Genomic DNA, 19724 nt, shown 5'->3' with positions numbered 1-19724 from the left:
AAAAAAAGTAAAGTCCAACCTTTAACTCAAGTAAATTTTAAGGGGGAAATAAAATCCCTGACTAAGAAATAATTATTCTTCATAAAATCACCTGTTCCACAATTATTGGCACCCCTAACAATTCTTAGGAAATAAATTTAATAAAAGTATTTCTGTCACTTCTACAGTAGTTTACAAAGTTGATCAGAGTATGTAGGAACATTTAATTAGTAATTCACAACTTCCTGTTTCCCTGGGGTATAAATATGACGTGACACAGAGGCCATTTATCTTCAACATGGGAAAGACAAAGGAACATACCATTCAAGTGAGGCAGATGTGTGTTGACCTTCACAAGTCAGGTAATGGCTACAAGAAAATCGCTACTCGCCTACACCTGTCCATATCTACTGTCAGAGGAATTATTAAGAAGTTTAAAACAACTGGAACAGTGGTAAACAAGCCTGGACGAGGACGCAAGTTTATTTTGCCACCACGCACAGTAAGGAGGATGATAAGAGAAATAAAAAGTTCTCCAAAGCTCACTGTTACAGAATTGCAACAAATGGTAGCTTCTTGGGGTCACAAAGTCTCCAAAACAACCATCAGGCGCTATCTACATGCCAACAAGCTGTTTGGGAGGCATGCATGGAAGAAACCATTTCTCACTCACAATCATAAACGCAAACGTTTGGAGTTTGCTAAGCGGTACTATGACTTCAACTGGGACCGTGTGCTTTGGTCAGATGAAACAAAGATAGAGCTTTTTGGCAACAAATGCTCTAAGTGGGTCTGGCGTAACACAAGAGCTGAGTATGCAGAAAAGCACCTCATGCCCACTGTGAAATACGGCGGGGGATCAGTGATGCTGTGGGCCTGTTTCTCTTCTAAAGGCCCTGGGAACCTTGTTAGGGTGCATGGCATCATGAATGCTCTAAAATACCAGGACATTTTAAAACAAAATCTGGTGGCTTCTGCCCGAAAGCTGAAGATGGGTCGTCACTGGGTCTTTCAGCAAGATAATGACCCTAAACATGTGGCCAAATCTACACAGAAATGGTTCACCGCACACAGAATCAAGCTCCTCCCATGGCCATCTCAGTCCCCAGACCTCAACCCCATTGAAAACCTGTGGGGTGAGCTGAAGAGGAGAGTGCAGAGGAGAGGACCCAGGTCGTTGGATGATTTAGAGAGAATGTGCAAAGAGGAATGGTCAAAGATCCCTCTTTCTGTATTCTCCCATCTTGTGAAACATTACAGGAGAAGATTAGGTGCTGTTTTGTTGACAAAAGGGGGTTGTACAAAGTATTAACATCAGGGGTGCTAATAATTGTGGCACACATGATTTGATGTTAAATAATTATTTCTTAATGTGGGATTTTTTTCCTACTGAATAAATTTACTTGAGTTAAAGGTTGTATTTTACTCTTTTTTTCCATCGTGGTCCTATATTATTTTGAACAAAACTCAATTTATGAGAAGCTAAAGAACACATCTTAACCAGGGGTGCCAATAATTATGGAGGGCACTGTATATATATATACTGCCATGTGATGTATACTAGACTAAGAGGGGGAGTTGCTGTGTGATACCTGCTGAGATAGTATTCTACAGTCGTATGAATCATCTCTCTCTCTTTCTCTCTTTCTCTCTCTCTCTCTGTCTCTCTGAAGATCTCAGGATGAGCAGATTGTATCTCAGCATGCTGCTGCTGTGGGGAAAGTAACGGCGCCCTTCAGTGAGGCTGCCTCTGTTGTCATGGCAACCACTTACGTAGACAGTCCCCGGAAGGTGAGAACCCTTGAAAAAAAAAAAAAAGAAAATAGGTTGAGAGAGGCTGTGTGTGTGTGTGTATTAAATATTTGATACCTTGTCTCTGTGTGTTCTGTTATCTGCAGTCTTGCTTTTGGAGGCGATTATGTCTGTGTTGGAGTGTTTTTGTGTGTGTGTGTGTGTGTGTGTGTGTGTGTGTGTGTGTTGGAGTGCTTTGTGTGTGTGTGAGTGTTCACTCTCTGGTTGAGGACCTTACAAACCACCACAAAACTGCACTAGAGGCAAATTACAATACAATATGATACAATATTATATTACGATATTGTGATTCTGGGATCTCCGATATATCACAATATAATTCTCTATGATAAGTTACGCCATCTGCGTTACTGAAGAGGATAAAATGCACAATTTAAAAACCAATGTTCTTCACCTTAGGTTTTTATGTTTTCATAAATATATCGTAGCTACCACATATCGACACCACATATCGATAATAATGTATCGCCAACAAATTCGAACAATGTATCGCAATATTGATATTTTGATATATTGTCCCACCCCTGAACTGCACTGTCCCTGCATATATACGTTCGAATATACAGAACCTTGTTACAGCTTGATTTGATTTACCAGAAGAGATTGTGTAATTACAGTGATTACATCGATTGCTATTGTACAAGCTCGGGAACGCCCACACAAGTATAAGTGGTGAGGTGATATCTTGTGAGTGAGGTTAAACACTGGCTAGCATGATTATAGACATAATGTGGTGTTTTCACAATTTTACTAAAACTGGTGGAAATGGGGACTGGTTTGCTGAAAAGTGCTGCGGTTCTTATAAGCCCAAATGAAACTGGACCAGAGCTCATTTGGTGAAAAAGCACTGAATGTGTGAGGAGACGTCTTTTTCAGTACTCTGCAGCTACGTTCAACTTTCTGGGGTCTCTTTTTCTTTCTCTCTCTTTCTCTCTCTCTCTCTGCTCTGGTGTTTCTCTGTATGCTGACAGGACGCTGGCTTCATGTTGGATTTTATTCGTAGCCCTCGCTCCTCCTATCTCTCTCACTCTCAGGTCAGTATCTTTCTTTCTCTCTCTTTCTTCCTTCCTTCTTCTCACCATCCCTCTTGCTAGTTTGTAGTGTGTGTGGAGTGTTTATATGTAGTGTAGTAATGTGTGTTAGTGCATGTCTTGTCTCTGTCTATGTGTGTGTGTTTCTGCATGATCTGGTCCTCTCACTTAGTAGTGCTGTAAACTTGTTAAAGAACTCTGGTCTGTACACTCTAAGAAATATAAGTACAGATTTGCACTTAAAAGAGTACAAAGCTTGTCGCTGGGGCTGTACCTTATATTAAGGTTCAAAAAAGTACCTTTCAGTGAAAGTACTTTTTTGTACCCATGGTTTTTGTGCCAGTATAGATTATAAAGATTATAAACATTGTCATCAACTAAAAATGGCTCAAAAACTTGATGATACAAAATTGTCTGGCTTTCAAATAAAAAATGTGCAATTTAAATATATACTGTTCATTAGTACAGTGATGCAGAATACTGAATGTACCTTTTGGCTGGTTAAATGGTACAAATCTGTACTTATTGCTGTTAGAAATGACTTTGTACTTCAGAGGGAACAAATCTGACCCTATAAAGACCAATATTGTACCTTTGAGGGTACAATTATAAAGAATGTACCTTCGAGTACAAAAAAGTACTCATATCGTACCTCTGTTTTTTAGAGTGTACACCCCCAATAAGCGCAGCAACTTGGCGCAGCAACTTAGTTCTGATAAATCAGCTCACAGGTGCAGCCTTGTGCCTGATCAACATCACCCTAGGAGTGATGAGGGGAAAGAGTGCCATCTACTGTACCCATCCAGAGAGAGCAAGACCTCTTTCAGTGCTCTCTCAGGGCTCCGGCAGCTGATGACGAGCTGCATGACCAGGATTCGAACCAACAGTCTATAAACAGTCCTGAGACCACCATAAGACTTTTGTTTAGTAAAGCCATGCTGTCGAGTTTGTTTAGCGGAGAGATAGCTAATGTTAGCCAGGAGCTAGATAACATACTACTGTTAACAGCGACTTATCTAACGTAAGAGAACGGTATTCCGTACACATTTTCGGTATTTTCCACGTTTGAGTGGATATTACGAAAATACCCGAGTTCAAATAGGCTGCAGTGATTGGCTAAACTATGGAATATCTGCCTAGTAACCAAAATAAATTTTGATTGGTTACTTTTGGACCAATAGTTTTAAAGAAAACCCCAAAAACTGACCTCAGTCCTGTCACCAGTGTGCATCAGTATTCCGTACACCTGCAAACAAACAGGCAACGGTGTTCCGTACACCTCAGATTTCCGCTCGTGGTGGCTGTATTTTACAAAACTTCACCACCTTTAACATATGATCTTAGACTGACATAGAAGCTTAGTAAAGTGTTTGTCAAATGGATTTGATAAGTTGTCTATGAATTGAAAATAAATTGTGCTGAAGCTGCAGCACAAAATCTCAGCTGTCTATGAGTGGTGAAGTGGAGCTGGAGTTAGCTCGTTTTTAAAGTAAGTTATAAACTATGATTATTAATTCCTCAATCAAATATTACAACAAATGCTGTTAGTTGGATGCTTAACGTTGCATTTTGGGTGAATTGCGTTGTTAACACCCCTTAGCCTCAGTGTTGTTAACCCTTCCCCACCCACCCGTTTTCGGCGACGAGGGCGGTTCCTCCCTACCTACCGGGATTTCAAGAGAAAACACAACGTGGATGGTCACTGACCTGTTTTAATGGAAAGAGGAAGGCTTGACAATGACCCCAGACATTATTTCAAACATAACAATAGTTTATTATTAAGTATTTTATTGTTTAAATGCTCAACTGTACGGAATACTGAAGTGTACGATATACCGTTCTCTTACGTTAGCTACATTACTGGGGAGAGAACTAAGGTTAGTAGAGAGCTAGCTAACATAGAAACATTAGCGGCAAGCTAGCTAAAATGCTAACATAATAATATTAGCAGCGAGTTAGCTACGTTACTGGGGAGAGAACTAAGGTTAGTAGAGAGCTAGCTAACATAGAAACATTAGCGGCAAGCTAGCTAAAATGCTAACATAATAACATTACTTAGGTTAGCAGGGAGCTAGCTAACATAGTAACATTAGAGGCAAGCTAGCTAACATGCTAAAATAATATTAGCAGCGAGTTAGCTACTTTACTGGGGAGAGAACTAGGGTTAGAAGAGAGCTAGCTAACATAGTAACATTAGGGGCAAGCTTGCTAAAATGCTAACATAATAACATTACTTAGGTTAGTAAGGAGCTAGCTAACATAGTAACTTTAGCGGCAAGCTAGCTAACATGCTAACACAATAACAGTAGCAACGAGTTAGCTATGTTACTGGGAGAGATCTAAGGTTAGCGAAGAGCTAGCTTACTTAGTAACATTAGCACAAGCTAGCTAACATAACATTAGCAGTGAGTTAGCCATGTTACTGGGGAGAGAACTAAAGTTGGTGGAGAGCTAGCTAACATAGTAACGTTAGCGGCGAGTTGACTAACATGTTAACATTACAACATAAGCAGCAAATTAGCTACATTACTGGGGCGAGAACTAAGGTTAGCGGAGAGCTAACTAACATAGTAACGTCAGCGCAAGCTAGCTAACATAATAACAATAGCGGCGAGTTAGCTACGTTACTGAGGAGAGAACAAAGGTTAGTGGAGACCTAGCTAACATAATAACATTAGCGGCAAGCTAGCTAACAGGCTAACCTAATAGCATTAGCAGCGAGTTAGCTACGTTACCGGAGAGAGAACTAAGGTGAGCAGAGAGCTAGCTAATATAGTAATATTAGTGGCAAGCTAGCTGATATGCTAACACAATAACATTAGCAGTGAGTTAGCTACATTATTGTGGAGAGAATGAAGGTTAGCAGCTACATACTAATGTAGTAACATTAGCGGCAAGCTAGCTAACATGCTATCATAATAACATTAGCAGCGAGTTAGCTACATTACTAGGGAGAGAATTAAGGTTAGCGGAGAGCTTGCCAACAAAGTAAAGTTAGCGAAGAGTTAGCTACAGTAAGTTTTGATTTCCAATACAACAAATTATTTTATACCAAAGAAAATATGACTACATTTTTGGGTATTAAATTATATTTTTTGTGTTCTGAAAAAAGTCCTAAAAAGCATTAAATTTGACTTTTAAAATGGTGCAAGAACCCTGTCCTGAAAAAGACACTGTCTAAAGGGGAGCAGATGTTCTAAAACCATAGGCACTAAAACAGCACACATATTTATATTCTCACAGCAGGGTGGTGTGTAAATGTGTAGTTCACAGTATACAGCAGCTATACAGCAGTTATGCAGCAGATGATCAGTAATGTACTCATGTTTTCCTTTGACCCTCGTGTTTGTATATCTCTGTAACAAGTTATCTGCATGGTGCACTAATGTAGTGATAAGAGAACGCTGCTCTGTATGAGTGTGTGTGTTTAGTAACACAGCTGTATGAAATTAAATGCTGAATTAATTCTGTAACCGGGTTTGAAGATTCCTGCTGAGCCTCCTGCAGCCGTCCCTGCAGACTCTGCAGTATCAGAGCGAGGAGGAAGTCAGCTGAGTGATCGGCCAGCGGGGGGCGCTACGGGCACAGGAGAGCCAGCCTCGGGCACTGCCTCTGACTCTGGGTAAATTACAGGACTTATAACACAATCCTGCTTCAAATAACACCAAAACTCTAGTTCAGTTTTACACTGAAGCCAATATAATGCTAATGTAGCTAACAAACATGCACAAACATTGTAGCTCCATTTTTGCCATTTTTACTTTTTCTCATAATGTGAATCTGCCAGTTGTTCTTTTTATTGAATCAGAATTTCCATTTCCATTACCATTGAAAGATAAGGTTGTTTTTATTCTCCTTTCAAGTAGTCGTTTTGGAGATACAAGTTTTTGTTGTTTTGTTTTGTTGTTGTTTGTTTATTAGATATACAGCTCTGGGAAAAAATAAAATTATGCGTTTCTTTGATTTTACTAAATTGAAAACCTCTAAAATATAATCAAGAGGAAGATGGATGATCACAAGCCATCAAACCGAGCATAAAGTTATACAAAAGCAGTGTGTAAGACTGGTGGAGGAGTACATGATGCCAAGATGCATGAAAACTGTGATTAAAAACCAGGGTTATTCCACCAAATATTGATTTCTGAACTCTTAAAACTTTATGAATATGAACTTGTTTTCTTTGCATTATTTGAGGTCTGAATGCTCTGCATCTGATTTGTTATGACAGTTTTTTCAGCCATTTCTCAATTTCTGCAAATAAATGCTCTCAATGACAATATTTTTATTTGAAATTTGGGAGAAATGTTGTCTGTAGTTTATAGAATAAAACAGCAATGTTCATTTTACTCAAACATAAACCTATAAATAGCGAAATCAGAGATACTGATTCAGAAACTGAAGTACTTTCTTAATTTTTTCCAGAGCTGTAAAATCCAAACATTACCTATTATTACACATATTGATATTTATCTAAGTGTTATGTACATGGACACATTATTATCATGTAATATACATAGAGGACTATTACACAGGGATGCTACATCTTATAGCTGTTGTGCAATTACCTTGTTTCTTTCTGTTTGTTCACTTTTTTGACACTTTATATAATGTTCTAATCCATATTATGGCAAGGACTACTTAATTTAGGAAAACTTTAAAAGTATCCTCAAATATGTTATGATGAAACTGGCTCTCATCAGGACCGCCCTAGGAAAGGAAGAGCAAGAGTTATTTCTGTTGCACAGGATAAGTTCAGCCTCACATTATAAGGATCAGTAGGAATACTCTAAGATGAAATCATGAAAATAAATCAAATTTATTGCTTTTTCAGAGATACAAGGTTTTTGCATGGCAGCCACAATATATTCCACCATCTGCACTGTATGTCTCCTATGTTCTGATTCAATTATTGTAAAAATGCTGAAAAAATAGCAAATCTTTCCTCTATTGTAAATATTAATAGGTTCCAAATTAGTTATTATAATAGTTTATTTAATTATGTGTACATATATATGTAATATGTTGTAATGGATCATTATTAATAATCGTCCTGCAGGAGTCAGCAGGGCAGTCTGAGTCTGTCGTCCTCCTCCACACTGCTGGAGATCCTGGAGGCTATCAAACACCCGACGTAAGAGGCTGAGTTTGGTTGTAACACATTTCTTTTTATTGTGTAATCCTGTAAGTTATATTATGGTAAAATCACACACATGCTTCTGGGTCTCTCAGCTTGTCCAGAAATGAATGTGTAAAGCATGTTTTAAAGGGTGTTTATTATGCGATTTGTATTTACTGCAGTGGAGTGAAAGTAAATAACAGTTTCACCAGTAGGGGGAGCTCTGGAGAGGAAAATAACAATTCTTTAATACTAGATTCTAGAATTGTGTGTGTGTGTGTTCAGTACTGGTGTGCAGCTGCTCCCGGAGCAGAAGGGCCTTCCTCCGAACTGCTTCATCAGTGCTGAGGTGGTTCATTGGCTGATGAACACGGTGGAGAACGTGGCCACTCAGGGCATCGCCGTAGAGATCATGCAGGTAAACAGCAGCAGCCAATCACAGCACAGCTGACAAAATATAGTCTGCTAGTTTATCCTGTACTGGCCTAATTATATACAGTCATATGAAAAAGTTTGGGCACCCCTATTAATCCTAATCATTTTTAGTTCTAAATATTTAAATGTTGCAACAGCCATTTCAGTTTGATATATGACTGATGGACACAGTAATATTTCAGGATTGAAATGAGGTTTATTGTACTAACAGAAAATGTGCTATATGCATTAAACCAAAATTTGACTGGTGCAAAAGTATGGGCTTATCATTTTATTGATTTGAATACTCCTAACTACTTTTTACTGAAATTGGTTTGGTAACCTCATTGAGCTTTGATCTTCATAGCCAGGTGCATCCAATCATGCATGAGAAAATGTATTTAAGGTGGCCAATTGCAAGTTGTTCTCCTATTTGAATCTCCTCTGAAGAGTGGCATCATGGGCTCATCAAAACAACTCTCAAATGATCTAAAAACAAAGATTGTTCAACATAGTTGTTCAGGGGAAGGATACAAAAAGTTGTCTCAGAGATTTAACCTGTCAGTTTCCACTGTGAGGAACACAGTAAGGAAATGGACGACCACAGGGACAGTTTTTGTTAAGCCCAGAAGTGGCAGGCCAAGAAAAATATCAGAAAGGCAGAGAAGAAGAATGGTGAGAACAGTCAAGGACAATCCACAGACCACCTCCAAAGAGCTGCAGCATCATCTTGCTGCAGATGGTGTCACTGTGCATCGGTCAACAATACAGCGCACTTTGCACAAGGAGAAGCTGTATGGGAGAGTGATGCGAAAGAAGCCATTTCTGCAAGCACGCCACAAACAGAGTCGCCTGAGGTGTACAATAAACCTCTTTATTGTACTTTAAGAAAACTGAAAAATGAACTTTGAAAGTGTCCTTAAGTGCAGTCACCGCAAAGACCATCAAAAACTTTGATAATGAAACTGGCACTCATCAGGACTGCCCCAGCAAAAGAAGAGTTGTACAGGATAAGTTCATCAGAGTTACCAGCCTCAACAAACAAACAGCTTCCCAGATAAGAGCATCTAAATGCTTCTTCACAGAGTATTTTGTTTGTTTAATACTTTTAAGTAACTTCATGGTTCCTTATGTGTTCCCTTAAAGTCTTTACGATTTCATTAGAGTGTTTGTTTGTGTATTATAGTTAAAAGCATCTTTCTGTGTTTGTTTAGAAAATGCTGGATGATGGTTTGGTAGCTCACGCATCTGGAGATGCAATGCGCACCTTTATCTATGGCTTCTACTTCTACAAGATCGTGGATAAGGAGAGCGATAAGGGTGAGATGCATCTTCTACAACATTAAAGCAGTAATACTTTTAACAATTACAGCGTTCCTCACGCTAACACTGGCCATGTCTCCTCCCCCAGTACCCACCAATCAGCTGCCTCCGGCTGGCGTGTGGTCGACAGCGGCGGTGGAGGACTTTGCGCTGTTTCAGAGGAAGTGGTTCGAGGTGGCGTTTGTGCTGGAGGAGAGGCGGCCGTGCGACCTGCCCGCGTTCCTGCTGCCCTGGCTGCCCAGCCGCCCGGCGTCGTACGCAAGTAGGCACAGCTCCTTCAGCCGCAGCTTCGGAGGACGCAGCCAGGCCGCCGCCCTGCTAGGTACACACAGCCTGCCCCGCCCACAGAGCTGCACAAGCCCCACCCTTAGCCTGCCAGCATGACACGCCCCCTTTAGAGTCATGAGGCTCTTTTCCACTGCGAGTACGAACGATCACCACAGTTTAATTACATTTAATTTCATTTATACACTGAAATACACAGATGACTGGAAGTACCAATTGTCACTCTCACATAAAAACACAACCTTGTATCTCCAAAAATGGCATTTTGCAATTTATCTTATTAACTTATTTTTCTAATGAATGGAAAAAAATGAGAAAAAAAAAAATATATATATATATAAATATATTATTATGCATCATATTCTTATTATGTCAAAGAGTGAAAAATAGTATTGAAAAGGTTTTTGTGTGGCAACAGTGATATACTGTAAAAATGCACATTTGTAAAAGCATCATACATAGATTTTATTATATTTAAATTTTTATACTTGTATATAATATTTCCTTTTTAGTGTATAAATTGTCTATTTAAAAAAAAATAGATAAGCTGCATTCAGTTTATATACTGTAGGTCTGGGCAGTATGGCCAAAAAATGTATCACAGAATCATTTTACAGTATATAATATTTCTTTCATTTTATCTTATTATCACGAAACCTGGGACTTTAAGAGCTCAAACAACGCAAAGAGAACCAGTTCATATGTATTTACAGTGCCCTCCATAATTATTGGCACCCCTGGTTAACATGTGTTCTTTAGCTTCTCATAAATTGAGTTTTGTTCAAAATAATATAGGACCACGATGGGAAAAAAAAGTAAAGTCCAACCTTTAACTCAAGTAAATTTTAAGGGGGAAATAAAATCCCTGACTAAGAAATAATTATTCTTCATAAAATCACCTGTTCCACAATTATTGGCACCCCTAACAATTCTTAGGAAATAAATTTAATAAAAGTATTTCTGTCACTTCTACAGTAGTTTACGAAGTTGATCAGAGTATGTAGGAACATTTAATTAGTAATTCACAACTTCCTGTTTCCCTGGGGTATAAATATGACGTGACACAGAGGCCATTTATCTTCAACATGGGAAAGACAAAGGAACATACCATTCAAGTGAGGCAGATGTGTTGACCTTCACAATTCAGGCAATGGCTACAAGAAAATCGCTACTCGCCTACACCTGTCCATATCTACTGTCAGAGGAATTATTAACAAGTTTAAAACAACTGGAACAGTGGTAAACAAGCCTGGACGAGGATGCAAGTTTATTTTGCCACCACGCACAGTGAGGAGGATGATAAGAGAAATAAAAAGTTCTCCAAAGCTCACTGTTACAGAATTGCAACAAATGGTAGCTTCTTGGGGTCACAAAGTCTCCAAAATAACCATCAGGCGCTATCTACATGCCAACAAGCTGTTTGGGAGGCATGCACGGAAGAAACCATTTCTCACTCACAATCATAAACGCAAACGTTTGGAGTTTGCTAAGCGGTACTGGGACTTCAACTGGGACTGTGTGCTTTGGTCAGATGAAACAAAGATAGAGCTTTTTGGCAACAAATGCTCTAAGTGGGTCTGGCGTAACACAAGAGCTGAGTATGCAGAAAAGCACCTCATGCCCACTGTGAAATACGGCGGGGGATCAGTGATGCTGTGGGCCTGTTTCTCTTCTAAAGGCCCTGGGAACCTTGTTAGGGTGCATGGCATCATGAATGCTCTAAAATACCAGGACATTTTAAAACAAAATCTGGTGGCTTCTGCCCGAAAGCTGAAGATGGGTCGTCACTGGGTCTTTCAGCAAGATAATGACCCTAAACATGTGGCCAAATCTACACAGAAATGGTTCACCCCACACAGAATCAAGCTCCTCCCATGGCCATCTCAGTCCCCAGACCTCAACCCCATTGAAAACCTGTGGGGTGAGCTGAAGAGGAGAGTGCAGAGGAGAGGACCCAGGTCGTTGGATGATTTAGAGAGAATGTGCAAAGAGGAATGGTCAAAGATCCCTCTTTCTGTACTCTCCCATCTTGTGAAACATTACAGGAGAAGATTAGGTGCTGTTTTGTTGGCAAAAGGGGGTTGTACAAAGTATTAACATCAGGGGTGCTAATAATTGTGGCACACATGATTTGATGTTAAATAATTATTTCTTAATGTGGGATTTTTTTCCCACAGTTAAAGGTTGTATTTTACTTTTTTTTCCATCAAGGTCCTATATTATTTTGAACAAAACTCAATTTATGAGAAGCTAAAGAACACATCTTAACCAGGGGTGCCAATAATTATGGAGGGCACTGTATAAAAAACAATACTAAAAGAGTTCTGAAATTAATATTTGGTGGAATAACCCTGGTTTTTAATCACAGTTTTTATGCATCTTGGCATCATGTTCTCCATCAGTCTTACACACTGCTTTTGGGTGACCTTATGCCTTTACTCCTGGTGCAAAAATTCAAGCAGTTTAGCTTTGTTTGTTTGATGGCTTGTGATCATCTATCTTCCACTTGATTATATTCTGGAGATATTCCAGAGTTTTTTAAAAGGGTTTTAATGGGGTCAGCAGTTAATGTTCTTTTTACTCAAACATAGACCTTTAAAATCCTAGTAGAATCAATAAATCTGATATTTTTTAATTGTTATAATTTTTTTTAAAGAGCTGTAATTTATATGTGCTCCTAACACAAGAACAAGCAAAAAACTGTATAAAATCCCAGTAGTGGCAGTAAAATAAATTAATTAAAACTAATAACATGATCCGACATATAGTACATGGACATTGTTCATACAAATACTTGTACAAAAAAAATAAGTATGCATATTGCATACTTATATATTACCTATAATTTTACTTATCTACATACAGTGGTGTGAAAAAGTATTTGCCCCTACACATTTCTTTTGTTTTTGCTTTTCGTGATAATAATATTTTTCTGAATGTCAAGCAAACTTTAATATCAGACAAATATAATCTGAGTAAATATAAAAAGCACTTTTTAAATGATAATTTTATGTATTAAAGGAAAAAAACAATTCAAACCAATCTAGCCATGTGTGAAAAAGTGTTTGCCCCCTAAAACTTGGGTTTTGTCACCCTTAGCGGCAACAACTGCAATCAAGCATCAAGCTTTACTGATAACTGTGATGGTCTGGGGCTGATTTTTGAGATCTTTTTGCTGCTTCATATTGTCAGACAGGTTCTATTTAAGTGATTTCTTGATTCTACAGATCTGGCAGTAATCAGATCTGGTTGTGGATAGTATTTAAATTAAATTCAGCTTTCCAAAAAGTGTGATTAATCACTGTTAATGAAGAATAAATGGAATAATCATGTAAAAAGTGTGTTTTATATTTACTCAGGTAGTGTTTGTGTGATATTAAAGTTTGTTTGATAATCTGAAAAATGAAAGTATGACAAAAATGCAAAATAAAAAGAAATCTGTAAGGGGCAAATACTTTTTCACACCACTGTACTTATATACCATACTTATATTTATATTTATACAGTAATATAATAAAGTATATTATTATAGTTAACTGTCTTAGTGTTCCTAGAATTACATCTCCATCACTTTTCTGATGCGTTTTCCTCTTTCACTTAAAGATCAGTCAGAAAACAGACTGGGCAGCAACATCAACAGTGTCTTTGGTACTTCCAGTCCTCTGTGTAGTTTCTCCTGTTCTTCCTCCAGTCCTGATTTAGCAGCAGCAGCAGATGGAGAGAAAGATCCGGAGCAGCAGTGGAAAAGAGGCTGTGGAGGTTCTGGAGAGGAGGAGCCAAACTGTCCGTTACACACAGACCCGTCTTTACTGCAGTATAACTGCTTTAACACTCTATACCATTACCCATCTCTAACTGCAGGAAGAGTGTAATGTTATTAAAGCCACATACAGAGACTCACAATACTGTTTTTTTAATAATAATAATGATTGATCCTACCTTTATTCAAATAAAAACAGATATACTTTATACATGTAGGTGTAATGTGTAGGTGTCCCAACACGTATATATATATATTATATATACGTATACATTATTAGTAGACTACCACAAATTATTTAAACGTAGTAGAAATATCTTCCTGATAGGGCTGGACAATTGTTTTTAATTAATAAAATGTAATGAAAATCAACATTCAGAGGAGATCAGGAGATTGCTTGTTCGAATCCCAGTCATGCTCCTTGCCATCAGCAGCCGGAGTCGGAGAGAGCACAATTGGTCTTGCTCTTTCTGGGTGGGTACAGAAGATGGCGCTCTTTCCCAGCACAGGCATCTAGATAAAATTGGGGAGAAAAGCCGGATAAATAAAATTCAATAAAGAAAAATAAAGAAAATTAACATTCAAAACCTCCAACTGGTGTAATCTTGTGAAATCGCAGTTTTTTACTTTTTTTTTTTTTAGCAACAGTCAAAATTCTAAATTTGACATTTCACATAATAAGTGTCTCTAATAACTGTATAATTAAACATCAACAATCTATATAATACTAACAATAACTAATGGTGAAGTACACAAATGGTACAGATTAATTACAGTTGTACAGGTTCTCTAATTACATGTGTATAAAGGTCAGTTATACATAGCAGAATATTTTTTTATTTTATATCTTACCATAATGAAATCAGAATAATTATTTTTTAGTATTCAAAAAAACAATTTCAGCCCTAATAACATACCAGACAAGAGCTTTTTTAGGAATATAAATTTATACACAGCTTATTCTAGACACACTATTACACAATTACATGTGAGAATAGTGTCACACACACTATGCCTTATTAAACACAAGTCAAAATGTATGCTGATATGTGTGTAATTTATAATTATATAATCTGTACAACTGTAATTAATGTGTAACAATGTGTATTTTACTAATAGTTACACTGTTATTACATTAATGGATTGTTATTGTGTAATTACACTTTTATTAAAGACACTGGGTAGTTAATTAAATCCATCAATCATTAATTTAATTGAATAATTAATCATTAAATTAAGCAAAATCGAAAAAATTACATAAGGCTACCTTTTTATCTTTTGGAAAGATTTTGGACCGTTCCTTAAATTCTTATTTTTTCATGAAATGTGATTGAACTTGACCATTTAAATATGCCTAAAAACTATTTTTTACCAAAATTTATCTTTTGAGGTGATTTTGAACAATTGTGATATTGATACACTACGTCATATTTAACTCTCAACTTTTGCTATATTCTGTATATAGAATTCAACATTTCTGTTAGTATGAAGTATCTGGCTGTGGCTTTAAAACAGAACGAACAAGAAAATTGGAATTCGTTTCATCATACCAGCAGAGTTTATAAGCAGAATTATTTGGTTTTATCAATAGATAAACTTAACTTTTTTCACTAAAGCTAACATCTGCTTCATCATCATCCTCATCTTCATCATAATCACTGGGACTTTGTGTAATAGGTCTGCCTTCTCCTCCTCCTCCTCCTGTCCTCTAGGGCTGCATGCTGTGAGTAGCTGTAGTTCAGTAGTATCTGTAGTCTGTAGAATAGCCCCGCCCCTCACTGACCCCTCCTCCGATCCACATTCAGATCAGTTTTGGTTGTATAATCTGTCACTGACACCACAGAATAGAATGGCAGCAGACTTTACTGTCATTATCTTGTACACTGTGACCTTTTAATAACCTTACACTGAAAGTATAGTATCGAGTGGTATTAGCGGTAAACATTTTTTATTTAAATATAACAAAAAAAATCATGATAATGTGTAAAATCTTAGTCTTAGTATTTCGATAGAAATTAACCAAGACCTTTTGTACTGTATTATAAATTTTGAAAAAAAAATGCATGAGCAAACTGCTCAGTTTTCAACCTCACTCACAACTCACAACTGATTTGCATTCAGACCCGTAAGAGCCTATGAGAGGGAGCTTTATCATCATGCGGATGTCCCGTGACTTTTGGCACATCAGCATTAGTAAATGCTAAATGATAAAACACCTAAAAAAGAAAGAGTTCCAGGAGAATTCAGTTTAAAACTACAAATCACGTTTTTGGTATTAATATACTGTACAAAACTGTGTTTTCGTGATTGAGCAGCTGCATCCAATTCTTATCACCAAACACTTTGCAAAACATCGGATGCTCTGGAGTCACCAATCACGCTTCTCTGTCTGGAAATCCAGTGGACTAGTCTGTGTTTAGTGGTTGCAAGGAAACCCAGGATGTTCTTGTCTAACTGAATTGTGGCAAATGTAATGTTTGGTTTACATAGGATCTCTGGTGGATTTGGCGTTTTACAGAGACTCTAAGACTAGATCAGTGACTGAACTGCACTTAGCAGTGCATTATTACACATGTTGTAAAGTAACATATAATATTGCAAAGACTTATTAGTGTAAAAATATCTTTATTTTAAAATGTTTCTAACTGTTGTCCGTCTCGTTGGGGTCACAGTGCTGTTAGCCAATCAGAGTTACCCAACTCCTGTTACCCAACTCCTCTACGAGACTAAAGCAGTGTTATACCAGATCACCGGAGCACTTTTTTTTTTTTTTTTTTTCTCACAAAAAAACAGCTCACATGGTATTCATTCATACTAGAGACCACAACTAGACCACAACATTTTAAAATGAATAAAAAACTAAAACAAATGAGACCTTTTAATAAATAAATACCACACAATTTCATATGATGATTGATGTAAAGGGCAGACAAGCGAATACTTGTGTAATAATATTGTGTAATAAACCCAAATTCAGGGTTCTGATCAGCACAAAGAGAAAATATCTGATCAGATGAGATCCTGTATGATCAATTAAAGACCCCTCACCCTATCCACTCCTCTTCTGAGCCACGTTTGGAGCAGTCTTCTGGTTGGAGTTCGGGTTATGAAATCTGCATGCAGCGATCGTGCTGTACCGGATTTGGCAGCAGACTTTATTGGCATCATCTCGTACACTGTGACCTTCAAGAAACTCGATAAAATAAGAACACCGCTGGTCCTTTTATAATATTACATAATCATAATTACGCTCTGATTTGTGCTACAGTTATGTGACAGCCAAAAAAATCACCTCTTCTTTTCTGATATCTTTCTTTATCTGCGTTTTATCTGATATGAAATATTTAAAATGTCAACTCTGTCAAATATCAACTATTTAAGCTCTTTAAATCTAATCACATTAACATACCACTGTACTACTATCAGTGCAGGGTTTTGATCATGAAGATTAAAGGACAGGATATTAAAAGAAAAAAAAATCATATATTATATAAAAATTATATTAAATAAATCTGACGTCGTTTCAATCCTGGGGGCTTTATATTCCTGTGTATAGTCCAGAACTGGCATGTTAGGCATGGTACCAATAGGTTAATCTAGTTTATCTGCTTCAGAGGGTCCTATTCTATTGGCAATACTAATAATTAAAAATATATACAGTATTGCAAAATAAAATATCTTGACACGATACAGTCATTATCAATATCAATATTATCATTATCAATATCGATAAATCTATCAATTTTTTTTTTCTTCAAACACAGCTCAGCTAAGGTGCTGAAGCCAAAAACGTCAAAAAATAATAAATAAATTAAATAAAAAAGAAACAGTACTATTTCAGTGAAAGCTTTGGTCATGAAGATTAATTTACAAGATATTAAAATAAAGAATCAATAAAGATTAATTAATGGTTTATCTTGTTTATCTGCTCCAGGGGGTCCTATTCTATTGGCAATACTAATAATTAAAAATAAATACAGTATTGCAAAATAAAATATCACAACACGACACAGTATCATTATTGATATCAATATTTTTAGAACACCCCTAAATGGTAGTATATTATGAATACATTTCTTATTTGGTAAAAATTATATAATACTGTTGCATCCAAAAATCAATATTTTTTATTATAGTATTGTTGAGTATTGGCTTACCCATCTTTCTAAAATGCATTTATTATAATAAAATATACAATATAAATATCTTTTTAAAAAGATCTGGTATCAAGACTTAACTGAGGTGCTGAAGCCTATAATAAATAAATCAATTAATTAAACACACTGTACTACTATTGGTTAAGTGGTTTGACTAAAGGACAAGATATTAAAATAAGGAATTAATAATTCATAGTTATATAAACTATATGGAACTAAAATAAGGGCTACCAATTGGTTAATCTAGTTTATCTGCCCAAGAGGATCCTATTCTTTTTATAATACTTATAATTAAAAACCGATACAGTATTGAAAAACAAAACATCATGATATGATACAGCATCATTATCAATATCAATAATATATAATAGATCTGTTTCTCAAATGGTAAGAATTATATTACCAGTACTAAATTATATTATATTACTGAATCACTCATTTTTATTCTGAGATGTTGTGGGCATTGGCATGTCCATATTTGTAAAATTCATTAATTCTAATATATAAAATAATATAATATAATATAATAAAAATATAAATCTCTTTTAAAAATACCACAGCTCACCTGGTATCAAGACTTAGCTGAGGTGCTGAGGCCATAAAATATATAAAAAGCCAAAAATAATAAATAAATCAAATTAAAAAGAAACTGTACTACTTTCAGTAAAGACTTTGATCATGAAGATCAAAGGACAAGATATTAAAATAAGGAATGAATAAAGATTAATAATTAAATAAACTATATGGATCTGAAATGGGGTGCCAATAGGTTAACCTAGTTTATCTGTTCCAGAGGATCCTATTCTATTGGCAATTGCTAATAATTAAAAATTGATGCAGTATTGCAAAACAAAATATCACAATACCATACAGTATCATTATCGACATCAATATTTTCGAACACTAACCCTAAATGGTAGTATATTATGGATTTGTTTCTCAATTGGTACGAAAGTATATTACTAAATCACTCATTTTCATTCTAAAATGTTGTGGGTATTGTCTTACCTATATTTTAAAAAATACATTCACTATAATATGTACTGTAATATTAATATCTTTTAAAAACATAATTCATAAATATTTATAGGTAAATACACTATATGGATCTGAATTCACGTGTATTAAAAAAGAGTTTATCATTATTTTGTTTGAAAGAGCATCGCCATAATTCCAAAAATCACAGTTCCACTGCTCCACAGTCGTCTCAGTACTGGGGGATTCATGCCCCTCTGTATAGTCAAGAACTGGCATGGTAGGCATGGTACCAATAGATCTGCTCCAGAGAGTCTTATTCTAGAGTCTAGACAATCTGTGTAAATCAGCAATGGGTGCAATTTAGCTGATGTATGTTAGTTAAACCTGAAATAATTTTATTTGCACTAATAAAATGTAAAAAAAAAAAAAATTAAATCTGCCTTAAAAGTCTTAAAATTTGTAATATTTGTTACAGGGCAGGATCAAATAAGTAGTTTTTTCCAAGCATTTGTTCCCAGCATAGGATGATGCCCAACTCACACCAGCAGAAAGTGGGCCAAGCTAGTGTGTCCTGAGCAGAGCGTGGTCATTGTCATGTAGCGTGGTCTGTGAATGGAAATAGTTCGGTACAGGAGTTTTACCATGTAGGCAGAACTCGTATCAAAATTTTGTATCAAAGATTTTATTTTTATTATCATCACGTAACGTAATAAAGTGATAAAGCTGTAATAATGGCGTTATCATGCAGTGCGCAGCACACCTTCATTCTTCTTGAGTTCATATCCCTCCGCCTCCGGCCCCACCCACTTTCACCAGAACGCACTGATAATGAAACACTATCTGCACCTGTAAAAGCACTCAGTTATGAG

At 36.5% G+C, this 19724-nt stretch overlaps 1 protein-coding gene across 4 annotated transcripts in view; it reads left to right on the top strand.

Moving 5' to 3' along the window:
* depdc5 (DEP domain containing 5, GATOR1 subcomplex subunit) overlaps positions 1–19724 on the top strand; it is a 60700-nt gene that overhangs the window by 35665 nt on the left and 5311 nt on the right. For 2 of the 4 annotated variants that reach the window (XM_049468322.1, XM_022681125.2), the window contains exons 32-38: positions 1653–1770; positions 2763–2825; positions 6308–6444; positions 7879–7953; positions 8224–8356; positions 9567–9672; positions 9764–9997. In XM_049468322.1, coding sequence (XP_049324279.1) covers positions 1653–1770; positions 2763–2825; positions 6308–6444; positions 7879–7953; positions 8224–8356; positions 9567–9672; positions 9764–9997 — 866 coding nt within the window. The remainder of the gene's footprint in view (positions 1–1652; positions 1771–2762; positions 2826–6307; positions 6445–7878; positions 7954–8223; positions 8357–9566; positions 9673–9763; positions 9998–19724) is intronic. The other 2 variants (XM_049468324.1, XM_049468325.1) reach the window with 2 other exon arrangements.

This window comes from Astyanax mexicanus, chromosome 20 (assembly GCF_023375975.1).
Source record: "Astyanax mexicanus isolate ESR-SI-001 chromosome 20, AstMex3_surface, whole genome shotgun sequence".
Classification (NCBI taxonomy): Eukaryota; Metazoa; Chordata; class Actinopteri; order Characiformes; family Acestrorhamphidae; genus Astyanax; species Astyanax mexicanus.
The sequence above is the reverse complement of the archived record's forward strand: the minus strand, read 5'-3'. Positions and strand labels throughout refer to the sequence as shown.